The 24201-nt window shown below is 38.4% G+C and overlaps 1 protein-coding gene across 1 annotated transcript in view; it reads left to right on the forward strand.

Annotated features, from left to right (window-relative positions):
• The window catches only part of LOC110960156 (VPS10 domain-containing receptor SorCS1), a 226310-nt gene that overhangs the window by 142487 nt on the left and 59622 nt on the right, over positions 1–24201 (forward strand). Inside the window, 7 exon segments of the mRNA XM_051945295.1 lie at positions 9241–9317; positions 9319–9373; positions 10592–10599; positions 16952–17025; positions 20598–20662; positions 23120–23238; positions 23427–23516. Coding sequence (XP_051801255.1) covers positions 9241–9317; positions 9319–9373; positions 10592–10599; positions 16952–17025; positions 20598–20662; positions 23120–23238; positions 23427–23516 — 488 coding nt within the window.

Below are 24201 nucleotides of genomic sequence, written 5' to 3' on the forward strand. Positions count from 1 at the left end.
TCAAAACACTCAAAGCCACTTTACAGAAGAAGTGGGTTTTGAGGAATGATTTGAAAGTAGACAGGTTCACTTCATGTAGACAGACAGGTGGTTGTTAACCTGGAGATGAGATTACAGCAGGAAGCACTATGGAAGAAGGTGTGCCGGTGGTAGCAGTGATGCTCTGAACAAGGTTCTGCTGGGGTAGCTGCATTCATATGGATGCTTCTTTATACCCTGATGGCCTCTCTGAGCACGATATTCTCCCTGATACACTGCAGACATCTTCAGTAACGGTTTGAGGAACTTAACAAAGAGTTGCAGGTGTTGACTTCAAATTCCCCAAATCTCAATCTGCTCCTGTGGGATGATCAGGAAAACAAATCCAATCCATGCAACTTCCATGACCTGCTGTTGACATTTGGACGCCTGAAACCACAGGACACATTCAGACCTTGTTTAATCAGAGAGGAACCTAGAATCTAGAAAGGATCATCTTGAACAAACGTCTTCATGAATATTAGTGCTATGATTTTATAGAGAAGCAGCAATTTTTTTTCAAAGTTACTCTTGTATATAAAGAAAACAGATGTTGTTTAAATGTAGCATCCTTACAGCAGTATGTGAAAACACCTAAAACAGGAAGTGAACTACATTAAATTTTGCTCTCTACTTTAGGAACATTACTGAGTTTGACATCAGCAGATGTTATTACAAAGACTTATTAGACACATCGGATGATGATTACAGATCTTAGCTGACCCACATAACAGCAGAAGGACACTATTTATCACTTTCCATTTATCTTTTCATCCAGTTATAAAAAGATTCCAGATTAAACATGAAGGGCTTATGTGCATCTTTGGTGCAGCATCTAATTTTGCTTCACATGCCATGTTTGCTCCTGATAGATAGTTCATAATTTGCACAGTTGTTTGAGATTTTGTCTCAATGTCATCTGTTTCTTTGATAAGCATTTCCATTATTTTTATGATGCACTAACAGACTCACTAATTGTGTTGCAAATTTGCAATGATAATGAATAAATTCTCCTCTGTTTTCTCAGTGGCTTTTAAACTGTATAACTCCCTCCCTTTCTGCAGTAATGACAGCTGAAACATCTTCTCTGGATCTTATAGCTGGGTTTTTGCCCTATAGTTGTCCATATATCTGTCAAGTAAATTTATAGAGAACAAGAGAAAGAAGATTCAAATTAGGTTTGTTTCCATTTAATGCTTTGTAGTTACTAAACTCAGCTGCACAGTGTCTCCAGAAGATGGCGCTATAGGCTGTGTTAGCTGTAATAAACAGAGTAGAAGAAGCTTGAAACAAAACCAGTTGTTTCCAAACCACTAAAAAAATCTTGAAGAAAAAGAAGAAACAACTACACCTCTGGTCGTTTACATAAATCAAAGGTCAGGAATTGGTTTCATTAATTTTTCTTTCATGGCAGCCACATTGGTTTTGTCTCATGCTGTTTGGAGACAAAGACAGCAAAAGAAACTGTATGGCAGAGCTTATTCAGAAAGGATGTTTTCATTTCTTGAGACACATTAACTCTTAAATAAAGTCAAACACACCTCAAATGTTCTTGCAAAAAGAAGAAATTATTTCCAATTTTCTGTTTCTATTTATTTTTTCTCATGTAATATTTAAAATGCAGTAAAATCTAATTATGGACACACAGCTAATGATATCCAAGATCTCATCTGTTGGTTGAAGCAGGTCTTTGGTGCAAGAATCTATCAAGCACTTCTATTTTATTGTATCGTATCTTATCTTGGTCTGTCCTCGTCTCGTCTTGTAGCATTCACGCAGCTGAAGTAACAGTCGAAAAAGACAGAATTCTTTATTCTCATTGCAGTGTTCAGACTTAAGAATAGTGCTGTCACACAATCAGAGAAAGAAAAGTGAAGAAGAAATGAGCAAATATAAAAATATACAAAAATCATTTGTGCAGGTGTGGCCTATGAAAATAGTGATAAAACTGTTGTTGCAAAGCTAATTTTCTGCAATAAAACCATTATAAACCAGTAGTACTGATGTTTCACATTGCCGAACATTTACAGATTTAAAATGGTTTTTCATATATTTTTTATTTCATATTTTGTCATAAATATATACCTTCTGCTGGTCGGTTCTGGCTATGTCTGCACGTTTTCTGAGTTTTCCGACTTGGTGATGTGTTCTGAGGATAATCCAGTCTAACCCGAGGAAACATGTTGCTGTTAAGTGGTTTTAAACATCATTTTATCGCCTCTTCGTGACCCTTTACAGGATCAGGCGGCTGTTGTGACGGACGGGTGGATTCTGTCTTCTCTGTGAAACTCGTTCAGCTTGGGTGAAATCACCGAGGGAAGCATGTTAAACATCCTAAATCTATCTGCGTGGCCACACGCTGTGATTCTTTGATGGGTGAAGAGATCCTTTAAGTTTTCTTCGTACATTTCTGGCCTGCAGGGCCGGCGGTGACGACAGAAGGTGTTGAGACCTTTAGCCGGTCCAGCACATGTTTACTGCTGACATTTATCAACCTCTTGTGAATATTGACTCTCTCCTGGCTTCTGGCTGCTCCCTTTTCGCTGCCCTTTGGCTTCAATTATGAGACTCGGTTCCTCTGGCTTAAGCACAACCTGAAGCTAACTTTTGCTGCGCTAAATACGGCTGTGAAATAATCCAACGGTTGCTTCTGTGGCCTCAGGGGAGAGTTTATACAAAAATAACCCAGAGAATGTCACCCCCTTCAATGCCTTCATCACACAGAGAACTGATACAGAAGTTGTTTTGCCTTTTATTCCGTGTTTTTGTTTCAGCTTTTTTCTTTAACAAACATTGCCTCCTTGAAACGTTGAATCAGTGGCTACAAACACTTCAATCACTGTTAGTCGGTACAACAAAAAGTGAGAGGACACATTTCTGAAGGAGCTCAAAAGTTCTAAAGACACACTTCTCTGATCAAAGGATAAATGTAAACCAGCCTTCACCCCCTCAATGAATGACTTTAAATGCAAGACATTTGCAGCTCCTGGGTTCAGAACTCAGGTGGATCATTCAAGTAGTTTCTTGCAATCAAAACAAGCAAGAAAGTGGTTTATTAAGTTGCACTAATCATCCAGCCAGCTGAAAATTGACTCGCTCCAGGAAAATAAATCTCCAGCCTCTTCTTTTGTTCCCTTTTTCAGTCTGAACTTGCTTAAAGTCGCAAAGCAACAAATTTTATTGCAGGAAATTAAGCACAGATTTATGGAGAGGAGTCACCATCCAAGTACTGCATGATGTACGAGATGGAAATATGAAGCTAATTTCATTAATATTCTCTTGCAGTATTTGTGCTGTGGTGGAGGAGAAACACTCAGATATTCCTCGCACATATCTTAAATGTGCTGCTGCCGACACATATGCGCTTCATTAACCTTTGTCATTTTCAACCTTTTTGGCCTCATAATTTACAGCCTCCAATGCGCACACGCACACACACACACACACACACACACACACACACACACACACACACACACACACACACACACACACACACACACACACACACAGTTAAACCATATTCTATTTCTCTAAGTGTGCAAATGTGGATTCTTCAGTTATCTATGTTTTATGGCCAGACAAGTGAGACCAGAGAGGTCAGTGCTCTAAAGGGCAGCATCTTCATTTTTTTCACCAAAGGTTTTTCTTTAAATTATCTTTTTGGGTTCATTTAAATGACATTACTAATGAGCCAAGGAGAAACAATATAGTGTAGAACTGCAAAAGCCTAATATGAAAACAGATTTGTGGCTTTCTGCGATGATGCTACACAAATATTGTGACGTCATTACATATAGCTGTTCGACAGCATTTCAAAAATCTGAATCTCAGAACTGTATTCAGTGTCCATTTACAAGCCGCAGGTGTGTAAATGCATTTGTGTCTTTCTCAGTTGAAAATCAAAGAAAAAGGAGTGAAGGAGGACGTTGAAGTACACCTTTTAATTTACATTATTTTGTCAAAGTAAAGCCTAACCTTTGTGTCCAAAACTGAGATAATTCTTGCCCTTAAAGACTCTTTTCATGACTTATTTCCCATAAACCAGCAAATCTAGCAAGACAGACCTTACTGTATGCTGAATTCTTTTCATCTTATCTTCTTATTAATACTGTTGCACATAATACAGATACTAGAAAGGTATTATAATAACTCCACAAACAGTTTGAGTTGTAGCATAAACACAAGATTTTAACAAGAAAAGCACTCGGAGAGCAAAGCTGCTCAGTTGTATTTTTTACGATGGCTGAAATCTTGAAAAAGTTGAGGCAGAAATCACAAATTAATATTAATCAACTCACACCAAAATTTGACTTTAAGTTACACACAATGTTAGTGTTAATATGCCAATCCAACTTTAAAGGTTTTTCTAAACCATTAAATTAGAGTTTTCGTCTTGCTGCCATGCATTGAATTAAATGGTAGGAATAAGTTTTTTTAATGACTTTTGTGAGTGTGTAGGCAGAACATTTTGTTGTGAAAGCTGCTTCCTGTTGCTGGAAAAGGGGTTAGAATGAAGGCAAACAGCCTGAGTTGCTGTAAAACCCAACCATCAGCTAAGAATGGCTAATAAGCGCAGTGGATGTATCGTAGGTTTGCCTCTGAACCACGTCAGCCTTAGTTTTTATTAAAAATATCGACCAGCTGAGCTCCTGTTAAAATGAGCTGCTGAGAACGAGAGTCTCAGAGATCTGACCGGAGTCAGTCATTCAGCACCATGCACCATGTGACATTTCTCCATCTGTCCCGCTTCTCTTTGCTTGATTTGAAATTTATGAGCGGCATCTTTTCCCTTTGATTTCTAGTTTTTTCATTTGTTTCATGAGACAGTGGAATCCTGTATTTGTATTCAGGCGGTCATGTGTTTGCATTAGCTCGCTGTGTGGGAGCGGGAGGAGAAACCTGCACAAAATTAATTTGTGGGAACTCATAAACATCAACATGCACTAGTTTCATTCTGAGCCTGTTTTGCATGCTGAAAAAGCTGCACATGGAGCGACTGAGGGGAGACACTGGCTGCAGAATGCAAACAAGCCAAAGCCTCCATGTTTTCACGCCATCATTTTCTGCAAGGGAATAACGCTGGAATCCTGTCTCTGTTGTGGCATCTGTCTCACAGCCTTATCCATTATTTGCTTATGTTTGAAAAGGTTAAAGAAGTTTTTCCCTCTCTATACAAAGAGAACAAACCCAAAACAAAGCCATGAATCACAGCCAGACTCATTTCCATACTTTTCCCATCTCTACAGGGCATGTTGATCTCTATATTGTGATGTGGGAAACACATTTCCGTTAGCATGTTAGCGCTGCTGTAATCCCCCATTCGCTCCAAACGCAGCAGCCAATTATAAAGTTGTCTCGCCTTCGTGCTGCACTGCAGAAGAAAGCATTTGTTTCTGGTTTTGTCATTGAGTGCGTTTCGTGGGATCAGTCAGCGTGTGGCCCACGCATGTGGTGTTATATCTGCCTCCAGTGATTGATGAACTGGTTTTAGTGGTTCTGCCCACCGCCGCTGCTGACAAATGAGTCATCAGCATGAAGGACCAGGAAGACTGTGGCGCTCGGTGCCACGCTGGGAGGGATATCGACTGTGAGAGCAGCGAGTATTTTGCTTCTCTCTGCTGACTGACGCCATAATGTGCACACGCAGGTTGTCATGCTAAAGGCCTGAAGCAACACTTGAACCGAACAGAATTTACTTAAACGTTCATCGACCTGTTGGGAAGGGAGCCGTAGCAGCACCTCCAGCATCTGTAGCGGGCTAAAAGCCACAATTTCACAGAAAAATTCACGTTGTTTTTTTGTTTTTTGTTTTTTTTGTATGGAAGTATGTGCTGAAGTCATTTTTCCAAGGCTTAAAATCACTTGTACCCGAAAAAAACTGTGCTGATGTGGTTACACCAATTTATTGATTTAGGTTGTGTGTTTTTTGTTTTGTTTTGTTTTGTTTCGTTTTATTGGTAGAACCCGAACCAGACATACACTAACTTTAATCAAGCAGTTGGCACCTGTAACTGACAGAAACCATAATTTCACATCAAAACTTGCAAATTAAAGACATTTCTCATTATATTGAAAGAAGCCTATCTCAGATTGTGCTTAAATGTATGGTGCAGTGTTTTTTCCAAGGTTTAAGACTCTTCTGACTTCTTTCAGGACGTCTGTGTAATAACTTTTGCCCAGAACTATATTTACAATAAATCTGCTTCTCTTGCTATGAAGTCACTTCTGAACCAAAGAAAGTCTTGTCAGCTTGTGTTTTTGAGATCCCAACAACTTTCATCGATCTCCTGAAGAACTCCAGCACCTGCAGCTGACTGAAACCATAATTTCAGTAGAAGAGTCAGTTTTTATCTTATTATATTTATACTTACTAAAAGAAATCTGCCTCATATTGTATTTAAATGTATGATCAAATCATTTTTCCAATGTTTAAAATCACTCATTTGTATCTACTAAGTACTTTGATTAACTGAGCAACAGTGGTCAAATGAATATTTAGTTTCTGTTTGTGTTTTTTGTTTCTTTTGGAGATCTCTGAACCAGACATGAGCCACTGTGAGTGATGCAGAGATTACTTAATTATTTACTTCATTTTTGTCATGTGGACTTTCCAGATCAGAATTATTAGTTTCTTTACATAATTCAATTTGATCAAATGGTTTATTTCTGGCAAATTTTTAAATGAGACATGCGAAATAAAAGCCGTTTTTGATGAAATATCACGATTTTAAGATTGGATTTTGTTCATTTTTCTGACAGAACATCACAGACGATTACTTCAAAAAACAGTTGAAAATGGGAGGATGTTTTTGTTTGTTTGTTTTCACAGTTTCTGATTCTTAGAAATGATGTAATTTTTTGGCAATTTTGTAGAGAAAGCATCTCTGTTCAATCCAGTTTCATGGTGCACTCACTCTATCTGAAATAACTTTAAGTTTCCTTAAAAAAATCTTGATATTTTCTGACAAATACTGTCTTTTGCTTACTTTATGTGTTTCCCTTAGGTAATGGAGATTTAAAAAGAAAAACTGTCTGGTTTTAAATTGTTACACACACCATGTTCTTCAGCCTGAGAAGCAGAACAAGTTGTAACTCTTTGCACCACCTGATGCTCCTCCGACTTATTGCTTTGAGCCGACAGCATCAACTGAAGGCGGCCGTGTGAAATAGTGTGTTTCGAGAACAGCTTCTCCCCCAGCCGCAGTGGAAATTAAACCCTTGAGTGAGAAACAGAGGATGCTGATGTGGCATTTTGTCTATTATGAGCTGAGCGCTAAACATTTACAGTACGGCACAGTCGGTGTGTGTGATATTTAACAGGAAGGAGTATTTTCCTCTTATATACACTGGTGTGCACGCATGCGTTCAGTTTCATTCAGCCTCATGCAGTAACGTCCTCTAGAGCACTTCTTTAATGATGAGAGCGCCTCTGTGTGTTGAGCTCGACTGATTCAATCATATTTGCATCTGATATTGTCCTGGGATTTACTTTTTGTGTGGTTTTTTTTTCTGTACCAGAGTTTAGAAGAAAAAAAAAATAACTAAAAAACTTTTGGACCTCAAAAGGCAGAAGCTCTGGGGAAATCAGAGCTTTCAAGGCCTGACTGAGCAAAAGCAGAATGAAGAGAGAGACAAACAGCAGAAATGTGAATCAGTTTCACTTCTCCCATTTGCTGCAAGATGTATCACTGATTATATCATCAAGGCTAAGTGATACAAATTGTTATTTGAGATACGGGATCATCAGTGAAAAACTGAGTGAGGAGGACAAGATTCCAACAAGATGATCTGCAGCCTGGGTGCTAATAATACGCCTTATATCTCTGAAATGACAAATCAGCCTTGATTGACCGTGTTTTCAATGCTGCCAACACAAAAGATGAGGAGGAATTCAGCACAACGAAAGACAAAATGGCCTTTATTCATTCATTTAGACATTTCTGCACTGTGTTGTCTGTTTGGCAGATTTTCTGTTTGGTTGTGTGTGCAAGCCATAAGAAATACAGTTTTCCTCTTTTGTTCATTGTGTTAAAAGCCTTTTTCATTACTGATTTGTGAACAATGAAAAATAAAAGGAATCAACATGTACAACATCTTCCAAGTGTCCTCAGATGTTACCAACACTGTAATAAATGCCACATGCCAGAGATATTTACATTTTTACAGCCTCTACAAACTCATTTTTGTTCTCTGCTCTGCTCATTCAGCAGTAGAAAGAGTTTCACCATGTTGAATGTGTCTTCCAACAACTTGCTCCTCAATTTACGTTTTTGATCCATGCTGCTTTTATTTTAGGGATCCAATATGTTTCACTTCGTCTCAGTCTCCACTTTACTCTCATTTGTGGTCTTGTCTGTCAGTTTTGGCTTTTTCTTTTGCAGTTTTTGTAATTTTTTGAGACTGTTTTGTCTCCTTTCTTCATTTTCTGTCTCATTTGTCTCTCATTCTGTCATTTGTACTTGTTTGCGTAGGTTTTTGCTTGTTTGTAGTTTTGGGCTTGCTTCTTCTTTGTCTCTTATTTATGTCATTTTGTGTTCCTCATCGTCATATTTCTCACATACGATAGATATTTAGCTATTTACATTTTACAACATCTAAAAACTCAGTTTCTCTTACTCTGCCATCAGCCGTAGAAAGATGTTCACCTGCTGAATGTAACTTCCAACTGCTTGCTCTTTTAACTTTTATTTTCCTCTTATGATCATTTTGGTTACTTGTGGATTCTCAGTAAAGTTTTCCCAATGCAAAATCAAGTCACAGATGATTAGTTCCAGGACATTTAAAGCTAATTTGTTTTCTTACCTCCCAGCTGGTTTGTTGAATGGCGAAGTAATAAAGAACTGCTGTTTTCTTTATAGCAAATTTGTACTTAGTCAACATTATTGTGGGGAAATTAATAATTTTAAGCTTAGACTTTTATAGATTCCCGATGGAAAATCATGTCGCAGATGATTAGTTCAAGGACTCTGTATTCTGGCTTTGATAAATGATGTAATTTTGGTGATTTTTCAAAGGCAACATGCTTTTCTGAACTCTCAGCTGGTATGTAGAATGGGAAAGTGAAAAAAGATCTTTTTTTTGCTCTTTTTTTACTTGCTCAATGTTACTGCAGAGAATTTTTGAATGACATTTTCTCTGTTGTTCATTGTGTTTGAAGCTGCCTGCGTTGTCCTTAATCCCACCTCCTCCTGTCGCCCTCAGATCATGCTGCTGACTGACCCGAGGTGGAGAACAGCCTCCTGATCAGCTCCGACGAAGGCGCCACCTACCAGAAGTACCGGCTGAACTTCTACATCCCTCAGCCTGCTCTTCCACCCCGAGCAGGAGGACTGGATCCTGGCCTACAGCCACGGCAGAAGGTGAGAGAACGGCCAGTTTAACGTTGGGTTTGTTCAAAAAGGTATCAAAGGGAGCTGAGCATTAGTCAGATAAGCAACAAAGAGCCTCGAAGCAACCACGGATAAACACCAGATCCTGTTACACAGAGTTTGGCTCCAAGAAAACAGTCAGAGTTCACAATGTTCACTCAGGAAAGAAGGTGGGTGAGGGAGGTTAGTTAATTCAGGTAGTTCAGTGGAACGGGTGCATTTCACCAGCAGAAGAAGAAAGAGATGGAAATGTGATGTTTAAAGGTCAAAGTTAGCTTGAAACTATTGAGGTTTAAGTCAGTATATGACTTTCAAGTAGTATAATTTCCATTAATACTTATATGTTCTTTGAAGCTTTTAAAGAATGAAATAAGAGTTTGGGCAGAATTTGCATTCCTCATCCGATAATTTTATTATTAGCCCAAGTGTAGACTCTGATTATAAGACAACATTTTTAACATCTCCTCACAGAGAATGAACACTCTGACACTCATCCTGTAACAAAGATAACATAACTGTAACCATTTCTTCCTGCTGAGTTTCCTGAGTGTTTTGGGTTTTTTTTTCTTTTTGCTTCTGTCACATTCTACTCTCTGTGGGCTCATTTCTCACTGCAAAATAAAAGTCCTACACCTCCATAGAAAACAGCACAACCACAAATAAATAAATAACTGAGAAGTGTAATTTAACTCCAATCTACTCCCAGTCTGCAGTTCAGCCAAAAAGAACCTGAATTTTACCAAGTGACTGCTGGTTGCAGCTGAGTCAGTCATGGCTTCACAGTTAGCAATGTGGAGTGGAGATTTTTTTTGTTTTTTACTGAACTTTTTTTTTTTTTAGAGCAATCATTTATGTTTGGTCATTTCTAAATGTGATTTTTATGAAATATCACGATTGTAAGCTCAATTTAGTAAATTTTGGTCCAAACTCTGCTGGAATCTGGACATCTGTTGATATTATCTGTTTTAAACAGTTCCCGGCTGTGATAAGTGGTGTCAGTTTGGCAATTAAAAAAACAACAACAATAAATATGTATTTCCAACTACCAGTGGATTTTGAGTGTTCTGAGAGCCCTGCCAACGCTAATAGGTCTTTTCTGGAAGGATATCTTCACTCTTGACCTCTGTTTAACAAAAGATCTCAATGCACATGATAAAATGAGAAGAACCACAACGATAAAACATGTAAACATGCTCTATTAGAACCCAAAGTTAAACTATAAACACATGAAAGTTAAAAACTCTCCATTTGAAGACTATATCGTGATGCTAAAATGCAATTGTTTCTTGAAATAAGGCAAGCCCCACTTTTTCCATTCTATTTTTTTGCAAAATGATGCTATTATACTGCTTTCACTTGCCCTATTATGGTGCATCTAATACTCCGTATGCTGGTAATTCTGATCTCCCATCTGAAAACTCTACATACAATAGGAACAGTGGATCTGAAGCTTCCAAACACCGTCTGTTCGACTTTATAAAGAACTGTGTTCATTGATAACTGAGTCAGGAGTTTAAAATGCAGCCGACCAGTAATCCAGAACCCCTTGAAATCCTGAAGCTCCACACTGAGAACTTTGGGGCAGAAATTCCTTTAAATCTCTTAAGCATCTTAGCTGCTAACAAGTCACCTGCTTCAACTGCACTGCAGACCAAAAATACAAATATTTCACCACAACTCGCACACAAAGCCACAAACACCAGCCGTTTTGGTCACATGTCAGGTTTTAATACTTGCAGCACAATGGAACAGATGTCTTAATTTGATTTAAATATCGTCTCTTGCTGAGCTCCAACGATTCACACACTCCAAGTTCAGCTTCCCAGACAGCAGACTGAAAAGAAAAATTTCAATAATCCCTCTGTAAATAAAAAAAGTTTCTTCTAGTCTGAGAGCAAGACATAATCCATGTTCTGGGAATCCTGAGCCTTCATGTTTTGGTTGAGAAAACATTGAATGTAAACAATGTTTTTTCCCAAAACTCGCTTTAAAGCACATGTCGAAAGCTTTCTGGCAGCCAAAACACACCGAGTCTTTGTTGAATTAAAAAGCTGTCCTTTATTTTTTTACACTGTTAAAAATGTTACACCAAGCATCAGATTTCCTGCTCAAGTTGTTTCATCTTGGTACCTTACTGTTTTGATTAATTAAGCATACTGAACTCCAGCAACAGGTACAGCGTGCTTTTTATGCTCCTGTCACATTTTTTCTTCGGTGGTGGGCTCATGTTTCACTGCAATATAAAGTCCTGCACTTCTGTGGAACCGAATGACCACAAAGGAGAAAGAACTCAGAAATGTCTTCTGTTCTGTATGACACAGAATGACAAAACTTTACAGTTATTAAAAACAGTGTTGATCACCGGACACCGTCCTGAAGCCCAGCATTCCTTTTAGTACGACTAAGCAAAGCATTCGATGCTTCATGTTCGTGATCTCAGGCGACACTTTTCCATCCGGCTTCATGTGAGGATGCAGGAAGGATTATCTGACTCCAACCAGAAGCTGTGGCCTGAAGCTAACCTCAGCCACCTACACCTACTGGAGGAGGGATGCTGGGGGAGGATTACCGCCTGCAGGTAGCTGACAGGCTAAAACCAGGGCAGCACTCTCCAGAAATCCTGAAATAACCAACTTATCATGGTCTATCGATGCTATGCATGCGACTCTGTTCTGCATATTTAGAGTAGGCGACTGAAAATGGTACGTATGCAGTCGTTAAATACGTTGCATTTACATAATACACCTTACTTATTAACAACAATGTGTTTATTTCAATGTTTATCCTCTTGTAAGAGAAGGAAACACATAATTTGACCCTTTGTAAAATTGCACCAGAAAAAAACTAATCTGTCCTTGTTTAATTTGAATATGTTTAATAACCTAAAGAGGTAAAAGTGTTTATTTAGTTCTCAAGAATTGTAAATTAACAAAATTAATCATGAGCTAACACCCTAGATCCTCCAACTTCCAGGTTTTTTCTGGTGTTTATTGCTGCTTTCACATTTCAAACAGAATGTAGGTAGAAATGAAACCTTTTGTTTTGCTATAATTTGTTTTAACCATCCACCTATCCCACATGGTGGCAGCATCGTGATGTGAAGCATGGTGGAGGCAGCATCATGATGGGGTAATACTTCTCAGCAGCAGCCTCTTGAAGGCTTGTAAATGCAGAAGGTAAAACTAGACGAGCCCTCAGTAGAGGGCAGAACCACGCCCTCTACTGGCGAAAACCCTGTCCTGCCTATACAAATGATGCAATATGTATCAATTATGATCATCGTACGTATCTCCCTCCCTACTTGATCTGCTGACCTGTAACTCCACAACTGAGCAGGGGACCTTAGACTGATCTTCAGTGCCAAGTTTGATCATCCTGACTTCAGTACTTGCAGAGATATCGGAACGGACATAGCCACATACATACATACATACTTACCCAGCCAGCCAGATACCGCACCGAATGCAGTAACCCTGCTGATGTTCGTCAGGCATGGTTAATGAGTCCAACAAAGTAAAGAAAAATCCTGGAGGAAAACTTTTTATCGGCACTGTATACTGCCTTCTTTATGAAGGTTTTAAATCATCCGTGACCAGTGTTGAATATTTGTTGCAACTTGTTAATGAACAAACTGTATCTGTGCCGTGTGAGAGTAAAGTTAATTAGATTAGGTTATCATTCATTTGGATGTCAATCGCCTGTTCGTCTTCTTTTCATATGGTATCGTGTTGTAGACATGGAGCAACATCGACTCACTGGGCTGTCCCTCCCATTGGAATTATGTGCATTTATTCTCCATATTGTGTATATTATTAAGAGTGTGTTAGTTTTCTTAAGTCTGGGAGTTTTTTCCTCGACATTATTTGGAAGTTTCCTCCCTCAACCCGCCTCCTATCTTGTTTTTACTCCTCACCCAGCATCGTCTCCACCCCGTAAGTGCTTCTCTTTCAGTTTCCTCGCCTCCCTTCTGGCACCGCTGCTGCATTTGTTGATTGAGAGACCTTTTGGAGGTTGGAAAGGAGGCACTGAGCCCCCCTTCACCACCTCCATCCCCCTCACCTCCCCTCCCAGCTTCACTGTCACTCGCTTGGCTTCATACTAACTTGCTGTAGGAGGGTAATTAGTCAAAGTGATTTCCTGCCCCCTCCTCCCTCTTTTTTCTTTGCTTGCATCTGCTTAGCACAGCTTGGCTCGGATGTCGTGGAAATCTTATCACCCGTGCAGTTCGTCTTTTCCCCGTTCGACATGAGAATATACACGTAGCAGGTGCAGCAGTCACTCTGAATATATGGTCTGCACATGCCCAGTGAGCATCAAAGCAGCAGGTGTGTTTTATTTAACGCGGGGACTGCATTAAGTCACTGTGTTCTATAGCTGTGGAGAAAATGCTGAGTGTTTAGATGATTTGTGTTTTAACAGTAAATTTCTGGTCAGTTCTTCAGGGGATTTATTTGCAGTGAAACAGAGTAGCTTTATTGTCACACATTGTAAAAGAGGAATATTTTTTAATGTAGATGCTTACAGTTTTGCTGTGATTTTTTTATTTCATTTTTATGTATAGTGAGCATATAAATTATAATTTTTGCTAGATTTTATCTGTAATTTTATCCATTTTCAACTATAATGTACATATTTTTTCTTTCAAATAATATATTTGTTATATATATATATATATATATATATATATATATATATATATATATATATATATATATATATACATACACACAATAAAAATAGTGGAATTTTATGGTCAAACATTATTAATAAATGACTTTGTAAAAATACAGATTTTTGATGCTAACATTATTCACAGTTTTTCTTGTTTTTGTTTGTTTGTTTTTAATAACAGTCAACATGTAACTTAATATTTTCTTTCTGTAATTTCACTAGTTTTTATCTGTAATTTCATCATTTTTCTGTTCTTAAAACACTAAAATCTTCTTTCAAATAATGGAAACAAGACTGGGAAAGTCTATAAAATAGCAATGCATTCAATACATTTTTATTTATTTATTTTGGAACCTTTTGCCTTCAATATTTTACATGTTGTTGATGTAGCACATTTTAGGACATTGTTCCATCAAACGTTACCACAGCGTTCCATAATAGTAAATCAAAAGGAAGGACGTTCTCTGTGCAACATTCAGCAAATGTGTCAGAAACAACATTATTACAAATCTTTAGAGATCATCATCTGCCTTTAAGAAGAAGCATTCTGGGATCTAGAAAAAAACATACATAAACCTCAAATACTATGTAAGAAAGCGTCTCTTCTGGAGAGTTATTGAGCCGACAGCAGTAATAATCTGTTTGTGGAAGCTCCATCCTTCTGGAATAGAACAAATAAATGCAATTAGAAAATGAATTAATGTAAACAAACATTTTTGTTATCCGACTAATAAATGATTGTTTACACGCCGCGCATGGCCACTCATGCTTCAAATGGAAAAAGCCCATCCCCAAATGCTGAAATAAGTTTTCTGCCTCATTAAATTCCAGCTGTAAGCTGCAGAGTAAACGGATTTGTCTTTGTGCTTCGTCAGAGAATAAACGCCAGTTTGGGGACAAAAAGACGAATCAGTCCGTCAAGGTTGTTGATTTACTGAGCGACAGAAGCAGAACATGAAGGAAAAACAGCAAAATTCAGAGTTAATTAATTTTTAAAAAAAAAATATGATTTTAATCTAAACTCAACTCTGAACCTACGAAACCTTCTGGTGGGTTTGAGAAGCGTTTTGTCCTTAAAAATACACCATTTATCAGATAGAGAAACTGTAAAAAAATAAAAGTAAAAATAATTTGCGATGTGCAGTTTCATCAGAAGATCCAAACAAATCTAAGGTAAAACTTGCAATATTTGTTTTTAATAGTTTATGGCGTTATAACTGTGCTGCACAGAAGACATTTCTGAGTTCTCTCTCCTTCTTCATGGTCGTTCGGTTTCCATCAAGGTGCAGGACTTTATATCGTAGTGAAAAATTAACCCACATTCAAGAGAAAAGCTGAAATCAACATATAGAACATTTTTCAGTGTCCACAGGTTTCACCAATACTGGAAATAAATCGTGGCTCAACATAATGTAGATGTTTAATAATTTACAATTTTTATTTGTTTCCATACTCTCTGCTCTGTAGAAAACACGGCCCACACTTGAGTCTAAAAACTCTCCGAATTTCTGACAGACGACTGTAGGTTGCAGCTGAGTCTATCATGGCTTCAAAGTTGAGCTGATGAACACAGAATTATTTGCTTTTTGCAGAATGTGGTTTGAGTTATTGATTTATTTTTGGCCAATTTTTAAAGACGACATGTAGGATAAGGTGATTTTAATAAACTATCACAATTTAAAGCTTAAATTTGGTTAATTTTCCTGAAGCCACACACACATTTTCCAGAGATAGACAGAAATTCAGATGTATTTTGTCTGTTTTTACAGTGTCTGGCCATGATAAATGGTGCCTTGCTCTTTTTTTTTTCAGTGAAAGTGAAATATCATGATTTTAGGCTCAGATGTTGTGGAGTTCTGTGACTGAACAGCACATCACAGATCAGAAAGAGAAAATGGTTTCTGTTTTTGCATTTTCCGGCTCTGATAAATGGTGTCATTTTGTCACATTTTTAAGTGAGATGTGTAGATTAAAGTAATTTTTAAGAAACATTTGATTTTAATCTTAAAGTTGTCTATCATTCCTGTTGATCGGTCAGTCACAGGTCAGAAAAGTAAACTTTTTCCCGCTTGTACAGTTTCTAGCACTGATAAATGGTGTCATTGTGGCAATTTTTTCAGTGACAAATATCTTGGTTATGGGCTTTGATTTGGTTAATTCTCTTGACTCAACAGCACATTACAGGAGAAAAGCAAAACTCTTTCCCTTTTTTCAGTCTCTGGCTCTGGTAAATGATTACATTTTGGTGACTATTTAAAAAGACAACCCTTTGAGGCCAGCCGGCAGATTTCGGGGTTCAGGTGATTGACCTCTGAAATCTCAGTCGAACAATCAAAGGAACAGATCCAGACACTTGAGGGTTTTTCATTTTTATGGCCGGTCGGTTTCATTTCATAGAGATTATCACTTGTATTCCCTGTTCTGTCTTTTTGTCGTGATAAAATCCATTGAATCTGAGGTCTCCCGCCGTGGTTTGGCTTCTCTTCACGTCTTTCTTGTTGCAGCTTTTCTTCAGCCTGCACATCTGTCTGTTCAGCTTCATTCTTCACTCGGGATCATTGTGTTCCTGTCTGTGTGCAGAGAACCTTTGTGGGAGGCCAGACAATGCTGCTCAATGTCCTTAAGCCATGTTATTCCTCTGCAAAATCTTATGTAAATTCTAATCTAATTTACAGGCTTCCGATGTGTGTGTGGTAAAGTGGTCTCCCACTCGTCGATACAAGGCTCCTGTAAACCGGAGTGTTAAGTACATCAATGTGTGAAAACGAACCCACAGAAGAGTCCTGTGCAAATGCTCATCGTTTCAAGGGCAAACCTGGCGTTTGATGTTAGGATGGATTTTATCCCTGCACTGTGTGAATGAATCCTCTTGTGTGGTTGTTTCCCTGCAGCTCTACAGTTCGGTGGAGTTTGGCCGAAGGTGGCAGTTGGTTCATGAGAGAGTCGCCCCGAATCGCTTCTACTGGTGAGTTCAGACGGTTTGCCGAACGGAACATCAACAAGAAAGTTTAAACTACGTCTCGAACCTTCAACTTCCAATGTTAACAGTGTTAAATGTAGTCATGCTAACTTTATTCCTTATAGCTTCAGTGTTTTTTCAGCAGCGGCGGCAGGATGTCCGGGAGCTGTGGCGGCGTAAACAAATGCACTTGACAGCAGATTTTACTTGTACAGCCTATTTATAAGCTCTTCTGAAAATGCAGTCAGCAGTTACATGGTGTGCAGATATTAGCTTCATGCCATCAATAGTTTACACACGTTACTGAGTTGGCACCGGGCCCAAACGACTGAAGCTACCGATATCTTAAATTGATCTCTTTTTTTCAGTTTGCTACCACATGCTTGTTTGCATCTTCTACTTGTTCCGGTCAATTGGACTCGCTACCTGAAGGTCTGGGAACTAGCTTTCCTCCATCAATAGGATTTCAGCATTGCATAACGTTACCTGGGCTGCACGGTGGAGTGGTGGTTTGCACTTTGGCCTTGCAGCTACAAGAACCCCGGTTTGCATCCTGGCCCTCCCTCTTTCCCTCTTTCTGCATGAAGTCCACTCAGAATAATACAACAAAATCATCATAACTAAAAACTAACGGTAGTAACCATGTGTATTTTCAGTTTTGGCATCCCTACGTGCTGATTTATAAATCAAACTATACGAAAACAAGTTATACAAAGTAAATATGTCCTCTCTGTTGACGTAAAGATAAAAATAAAAGTAAGGATTGTCAGATTTTCAACACATAGTGACATATTTCTTGTTGCAATGTTAGAAAACAATAATTCCTTGACAACTATCGGAAAAGCCCATGTGAGACCAGACGATGAACAGTTTTGACACTGGAAGTGTCCTGGATCGACACTGTCGCTGCCACTCGTAGCAGGCAGAAAGGTTTTTGACATTTTTATTATTCACGTGTCCTCTGAGGCGACACAGTTACATTATGTGACCGACAGTGTTCATCTGAGCTACGGAGACGCTTCAAAATAAACCTTTTTCACCCTTTACAATCCTAATCTTAATACAAGCAAATACTCTAGAAAAATACAGCTTAATACTGTAAAACACGTGAAGACAATTAAATGCATCTTAATATTCTAAAATATGTCTTGATCTAAAACACGTCTTAACACAATGAAATATGTCTTCATAATATAAAATGCCTTTAAATATTATAAAATATATCGTAATTGTAAAAAATGCATCTTTATACTAGAAAATGCATCATAATACTCTAAAATATCTTCTAATATAAAATACATCTTAACACTCAAAATATTTCTTAATGCTATAAAATATGACTTAATACTAAAAAAATACTTTTTAATTCTATAAAATACGTCTTAACACTAGAAAACAGATCTTAATATGATAAACTATATCTTGATATCATAAAATACGTACACGTCTTAGCACTATAAGATACGTCCTACCTCTAGAAAGACACATTTTAAAATACATCTTGATACTATAAAATGTGTCTTAATACTATAAAATCAATCTGAACACTCAAACATGGTGCCAGAAAACAGTGGAAATGATGCTTTGACTGCACTTTATAGGGAGTACATGATGCATGTTTTTGACCCTTTCAGATAAAATAAACTGCATGAAGATCAAAGTAATCTAAGGAGTCTTTAACCAGCTCTCATTCTTATCTCTCGCATTGTCGTTTCCAACAATTTCTGGATCTTTTCCCCTTCACTATGCAGCCACACAGGTTCTGTCTGGCCTCTGTACAGTAACTAACAAAGAGCTTTCACCTGGACAAACTGCAGAGGAAATGTCGGCCAGTAACAAGCCGGAGCCTGGAGGCTTGGTGCTGCAGCTCCTACATTTCTATTTTGGGAGGAAGCTGTGGTAATGAGTCTCGTGTCTGCTCATGGCAGCGGTACATTCGGCTGACAAACATGTAAAGGAAGAGTTGTAAGCTCATTTCCGACTCAGTCGACCTGCTGGACTGCAAACACGGAGCTCTAACTTCCACCAAAATCAGTTTGTGAGCTCAGTGCAGCGGCCATTTGCATACATGATATTAGAGATCACCGCACAAACATCTGGAGCTTAATATGTGGGATGTTTGTCACAGCTCTTTACAAAGCTCTATTTTTATGCTTTGATGCAACAGAGCTCAATCAATTAGTTTTTTTAACCTGTAATTGGGATTTAAAGAGACCTGAAAAATGAAAATCTTGGTGTGAAAAGTTACTTTTTCTTTATATCTGGAAACATGTCCAACAATTTTCTGTTTCTAAAGTGTTGCCAGTACTGGAGGGAAATGGTGGCTTTTAAGACTGAAAACATTCAAATATTCACATTTTGAATTTGTTTTCATAGTTGTCAATCATGGTTCTCAGCTACACCAAAGAATTCAGAAGAATTCAGTTTTTGCAAATTTCGAAATGAGACACGAAGAATAAAATGGTTTTGCATTAGATTGATGATGATTTTAAGCTTAAATATGCTTAATTTGAAGATACCTTTCGAATCTGTTGGGGGTTTAGGAGTTCAGAGGGTTAGTTAACCAAAAAAAGTTCTCAAAAAAATGCATGTAAATGTTTTTTTTCATGACCAGTATTAACAACAATCATTAATAATCAAGGAGACTGATTACCAATATCTAGAAATGAGAAAATGAACTGTCTTAAAATTTAAAATAACACAAAATTTAGCTGAATTCCTTTTGTTTATTTATGTTTTACGTGTTTAATTAAAAGAGAACTTTTGAGCATTTTTCATGCCGTATTGTTCGGCTCTGATTGCACATTTTGCAAGTCATTTTTTCGGGAATCTGTTTTAAAAAAACATTGGAAAAACTGCAATAATCAGTCAAGCCCAGATCAGTCTTCCATCGCTAAGTGTTGGAAACATACAAATTTAAAGAAACCATCTATTATTCTCCCGCCTCGCCCTGCTCTCAGCACCTGAATGGATTATTCAGTGGAAATGGAAATGTGCTGAGGATAAGTAGGCCATCCTATTCACGGCGCTGCTTCATCTGGGAAATCACCAGAACTACCAATAAGTCTAATGATTAGAGGCGCTGGTGGTCTCTGCTGCTCATTCACTGACTCCCCTTTATTTCCATTTGTGTGCGCAGCTACCTGTCGACATCCTGCCTCCCCCATCCTCCCCCATTCTCCCCCCTCCACGCTGCCTCTGATCCCCCAGTCTTTTTAATACATATTTAATGCCGTAATGATTATATGCTATTCCGTCTGCGGGCATCCCTACTGTAGCGGGAAATCAATGGCTTTGCCTTTGCTAATGATGTCAGGAAACATCTTCCTCCATGTTTCTGGGGGAAAAAGGACGTTGCGGGGGCCCAAAGTGAACCCGAGGCCCTGTTTTCCTTTAAACCTGCAATCCTGATGTTCACCACGTCCGTCATAGCACTTGACTTAACCTCTCCGTCGTTATAAATTTGCAGCATTTGCAGTCTTGCAGGTTCGGATGGCGGTGTCGGCGGGTGGCATCTGCCTGCAGGCAAAAAAGACCAACACTGATGTTTCTCTGAAACACATTTGTCTGCCTTTCAGGTCGAAAATGGGTTTGGACAAAGAGCCGGGCTTAATTCACCTGGAAACCAGCATCTCTGAAGGACGTGAGTAATTGAATTCAGAGTTCAGCGCTCCATTTTCTGCTGTCTTTCTACTGTATCGTGAGCTTTGTGCTAAAGTAGAGGGGAACGGGGAGTTTGTGTGGACGATCCCACCGGAGGGTAATGTGAAGGGACAGCAGCGATGGCCGATTCCGGCGACACACAATGACAATGGAGGGAAAAGTAATGCATATATTAGAATGCTTTTAAAAGCAGGTGATTTAGCTCTTGTTGGTGCAGAGAAATATCACTGATCCTGCTGAATCACAATGAACACTGTGGGATGGAATATTGGGGACTGATTTGTAGTATTTCACTTGATTTTATTCCGTCGGACGTCCAGAGAACAAAATACATATGGAAGCAAACTGAACTTTCATGTATTTGGAACTTATGCAATATCTATTAAAGTTTTCACTGCCCTTGGAAGTTTTTCCTTTTTATTGCTTTTCAACACTGAATAATGATCTGTTTAATTTGGCTTTTTTGTGCTCAATGCTGAAAGGTACATCTGGTAAATACTGACTTAAAAGTGGGTGAAGACAACTGGCCTTACATGTTATATTTTTAATTAATTGACATCACTTTGTAGAAATCTGATTTCATTTTGACACAAAGGAGTCTTTTTTGTAAATTCCAGAAAAAATCTAAACAACTAATTTATCACAATTCAGTACTAAAAAGCAATAAAAGGGCGGAACGTACAGATAAAATGATTGTTTTTATGAGTACTGTTTAATAAACCAAACCTGTCTCTACAAAATTACATTTTTTTCAGCTAAATTATGTCTTAAACTTGACTTTTGTTTTCAGTTGTTGGTTACTCTCAGTTATCACTTTCTCATTTAGTTTAAGTACCAAAACTTCGTGGTTAAGATTAGAAAAGAAGACACTTTTACAACAGAAATTTGCTTGCGCTTATGCACGCCAAGCATGTGGTTAGGTTTAGGAACATGCTATAATTTGGGTTCAAATGTGATCCTTTCACTTATTTTGCATTTTGTGTTTTAAATTTTTTGACCTGTAGGAATCAGTTTTCACTTTGACATGAAATAATATTTTTTGTAAATGTTTGACACAAAGGCCAAATTAAATTAATGATGATTCAATGTTGAAAAGTAATAAACGGGAAGAGAGGGCTGAATAATATTTCACTTTTCTATTATAATCCACAGACTGTATATAAAAGATGGACGTAGCCGTTGTTACATTGTGCATTAGTTTGCTTTTTGCTTATGATTAAGGCTTTTCTTTTTTCTTGTAGAATATAAACATGATATTCTGTTGTGTTCTGAGTTTCCAAAGTCCTGCTTAAAGACTTTGTGAAAGTTTTAACCATGAACTGTCTAAAAAAAATGAAGTTATCAAGTTACCCCAACTTGAAATCAGTTTTAAATCAACTAATGTGGAAAATTTGAGTAGTAAGTACACATATTATTAAGCTAATGCTATACTAATTTACAAGATTATCTAATACTACCTCAGAATTATCGGCAATATGACTTTCTCTATTCTGGTCTTTTTTTTTTTAGCTTCCTTATTTTTATCTTCAGTTATGCATCGTATTTGATTTCCATTTATGTCAACGCCATCCATCAAAATAATGTTTACAGCTTAAATCGTTCATCTAAATCATTAAACAAGATTTTATTTAGAGTACTTTATTCCTCTTTAGACCACAAGTAGTGACCAAAAGAATGAGATACAAGCAGTTTGAATGAGTTTCCTCTGTGGGGCAGCTGGTCTCGGCCTTGGGTTAGATAGTGTGAAGAGTCAGAGTGAAGTCGCTGCTCTTTTGCTTCTGAAGGAGTCGGCTGAGGTGGTTCGAGCAGCCGATTAGGAAACCTCCTGGGTGACTTCCTTTAGAAATTTTCTGGGCACTTCCAACTGGGAGGAGACCCAGGATAGACCCAAAACTCCTCATCTGGCCTCGGGACCCCCCAGGAGGAGCAGTTAAGGAGGGTGAAGGTTTGGAATAATCTGCTGCTACTGAGGGGACAATGGATGTAGCCACGTCCACCTTTTACATACAGTCTGTGTTTGTTGTCCCTTCAATACCTGCATGAATTCAGTACTTCTCCTGTCGTGCCACCTTTCTGTCAGAACTCTCCCTTTGAGGCCGACACATTAGAGCAAAGCCAATCATACAAACACGCAGCAAGCATCAGTTGTGGCAGATGTTGGAGTCACACAGCCAGAGACCATCACTATTGATCGCGTGCTCGTGCGGGATGCCGACACATATTTGGCCGAGGCTAACGTGCGGCGACAGGCTCTCGATTGAAGGCAAAGAAAGCAATTGGCCTCTGTGGTCATCTGTCTTGGGCGGCACTGGGACTCTTTATTGACACCGAGCGGCCGGGTGAAGGCTGCCTCTCCTCATTCTCTGATACCATCACTGATGCCATGTCCTGACACGCGTGTGTGTTTGTGTGTTTGTGTGTGTTTGTGTGGGAGCAGAGGCGCTTTATGTCACCTGCAAGCTACAGAACTGCACAGATGCCAACAAGGGCAAACCATTCCCCGGCTACATTGACCCCAATTCTCTGGTGGTGCAGGATGAGTATGTGTTTGTCCAGGTAGGTAATTGTCCAGTTTGTTCTGTGAAAAACATTACAGCTTTGTTGGGAGAGGAAGGTGGGGAGGTTTTCTGGGAAATTTTTCAAGGTCATTCTTGGAGAGGTGCTATTAGTGGGGCATTATATGGCATGAAAAGTCTTTATCTGGTTTTTATGTCTCTGAAATGTTTTCACTGAATCACCTCAAGGTGTCGACGGCAGGGAGGACAATCTACTATGTGTCTGCTAAAAGAGACGTCTTCACCCCTATGAAGCTGCCGAAGTACACACTGCCAAAGGTAACAAATACACCACCTTATTACAGCTGTAATACACGCACAGATACTCATTTTTAGCCCTCTGAACCATAAAACCCACCAGCAGATATTTTAAAGGCATGCTATCATTTAAAAATCACTAAAATTTCATCATTTATCAAAGGCATTTTCAACCAAACTGAGACAAATTTAAGCTTGAAATTGTAATATTTCATCAAAAATATCACACAAAGAGCCTTTATTTTGCATAATACAGGATTGAAATTAGTTTTTTTGTGATTTATTAAAAACTGTTTACATGTTTCAATCTTGTAGTTATTTTTTTGCGCTCGTGTGTACATGGATATTTTATGAAACGAAGATTGAGGGTGAAGATGTCCTAGAAAAATATGCATTTTAGTGTCAACAAGGCCTTTTAGAATCCCAAAATCCACCGGCAGTTTTTAAAAATCGGCAAATTGTTAACATTTATCAGAGCAAGAAGCTATAGAAACAGCTTTCCAGCATGTCATCAAAATTACTTTATTCTACATGTGTCATTTAAAAATGTCCAGAAGTCATGACTGAATCAGCTGCGGGTAACAGTCACATGACAGAAATTCTGCATTTTTTTTGACTGAACTGCAGGATGCCTTTATCCTCCTAAGACCTGGTGTCCACATATGTGGACATAAATTCCTCGTTACATCGCTACAATAGCAATGAG

Source organism: Acanthochromis polyacanthus, chromosome 3, assembly GCF_021347895.1.
Source record: "Acanthochromis polyacanthus isolate Apoly-LR-REF ecotype Palm Island chromosome 3, KAUST_Apoly_ChrSc, whole genome shotgun sequence".
Classification (NCBI taxonomy): domain Eukaryota; kingdom Metazoa; phylum Chordata; class Actinopteri; family Pomacentridae; genus Acanthochromis; species Acanthochromis polyacanthus.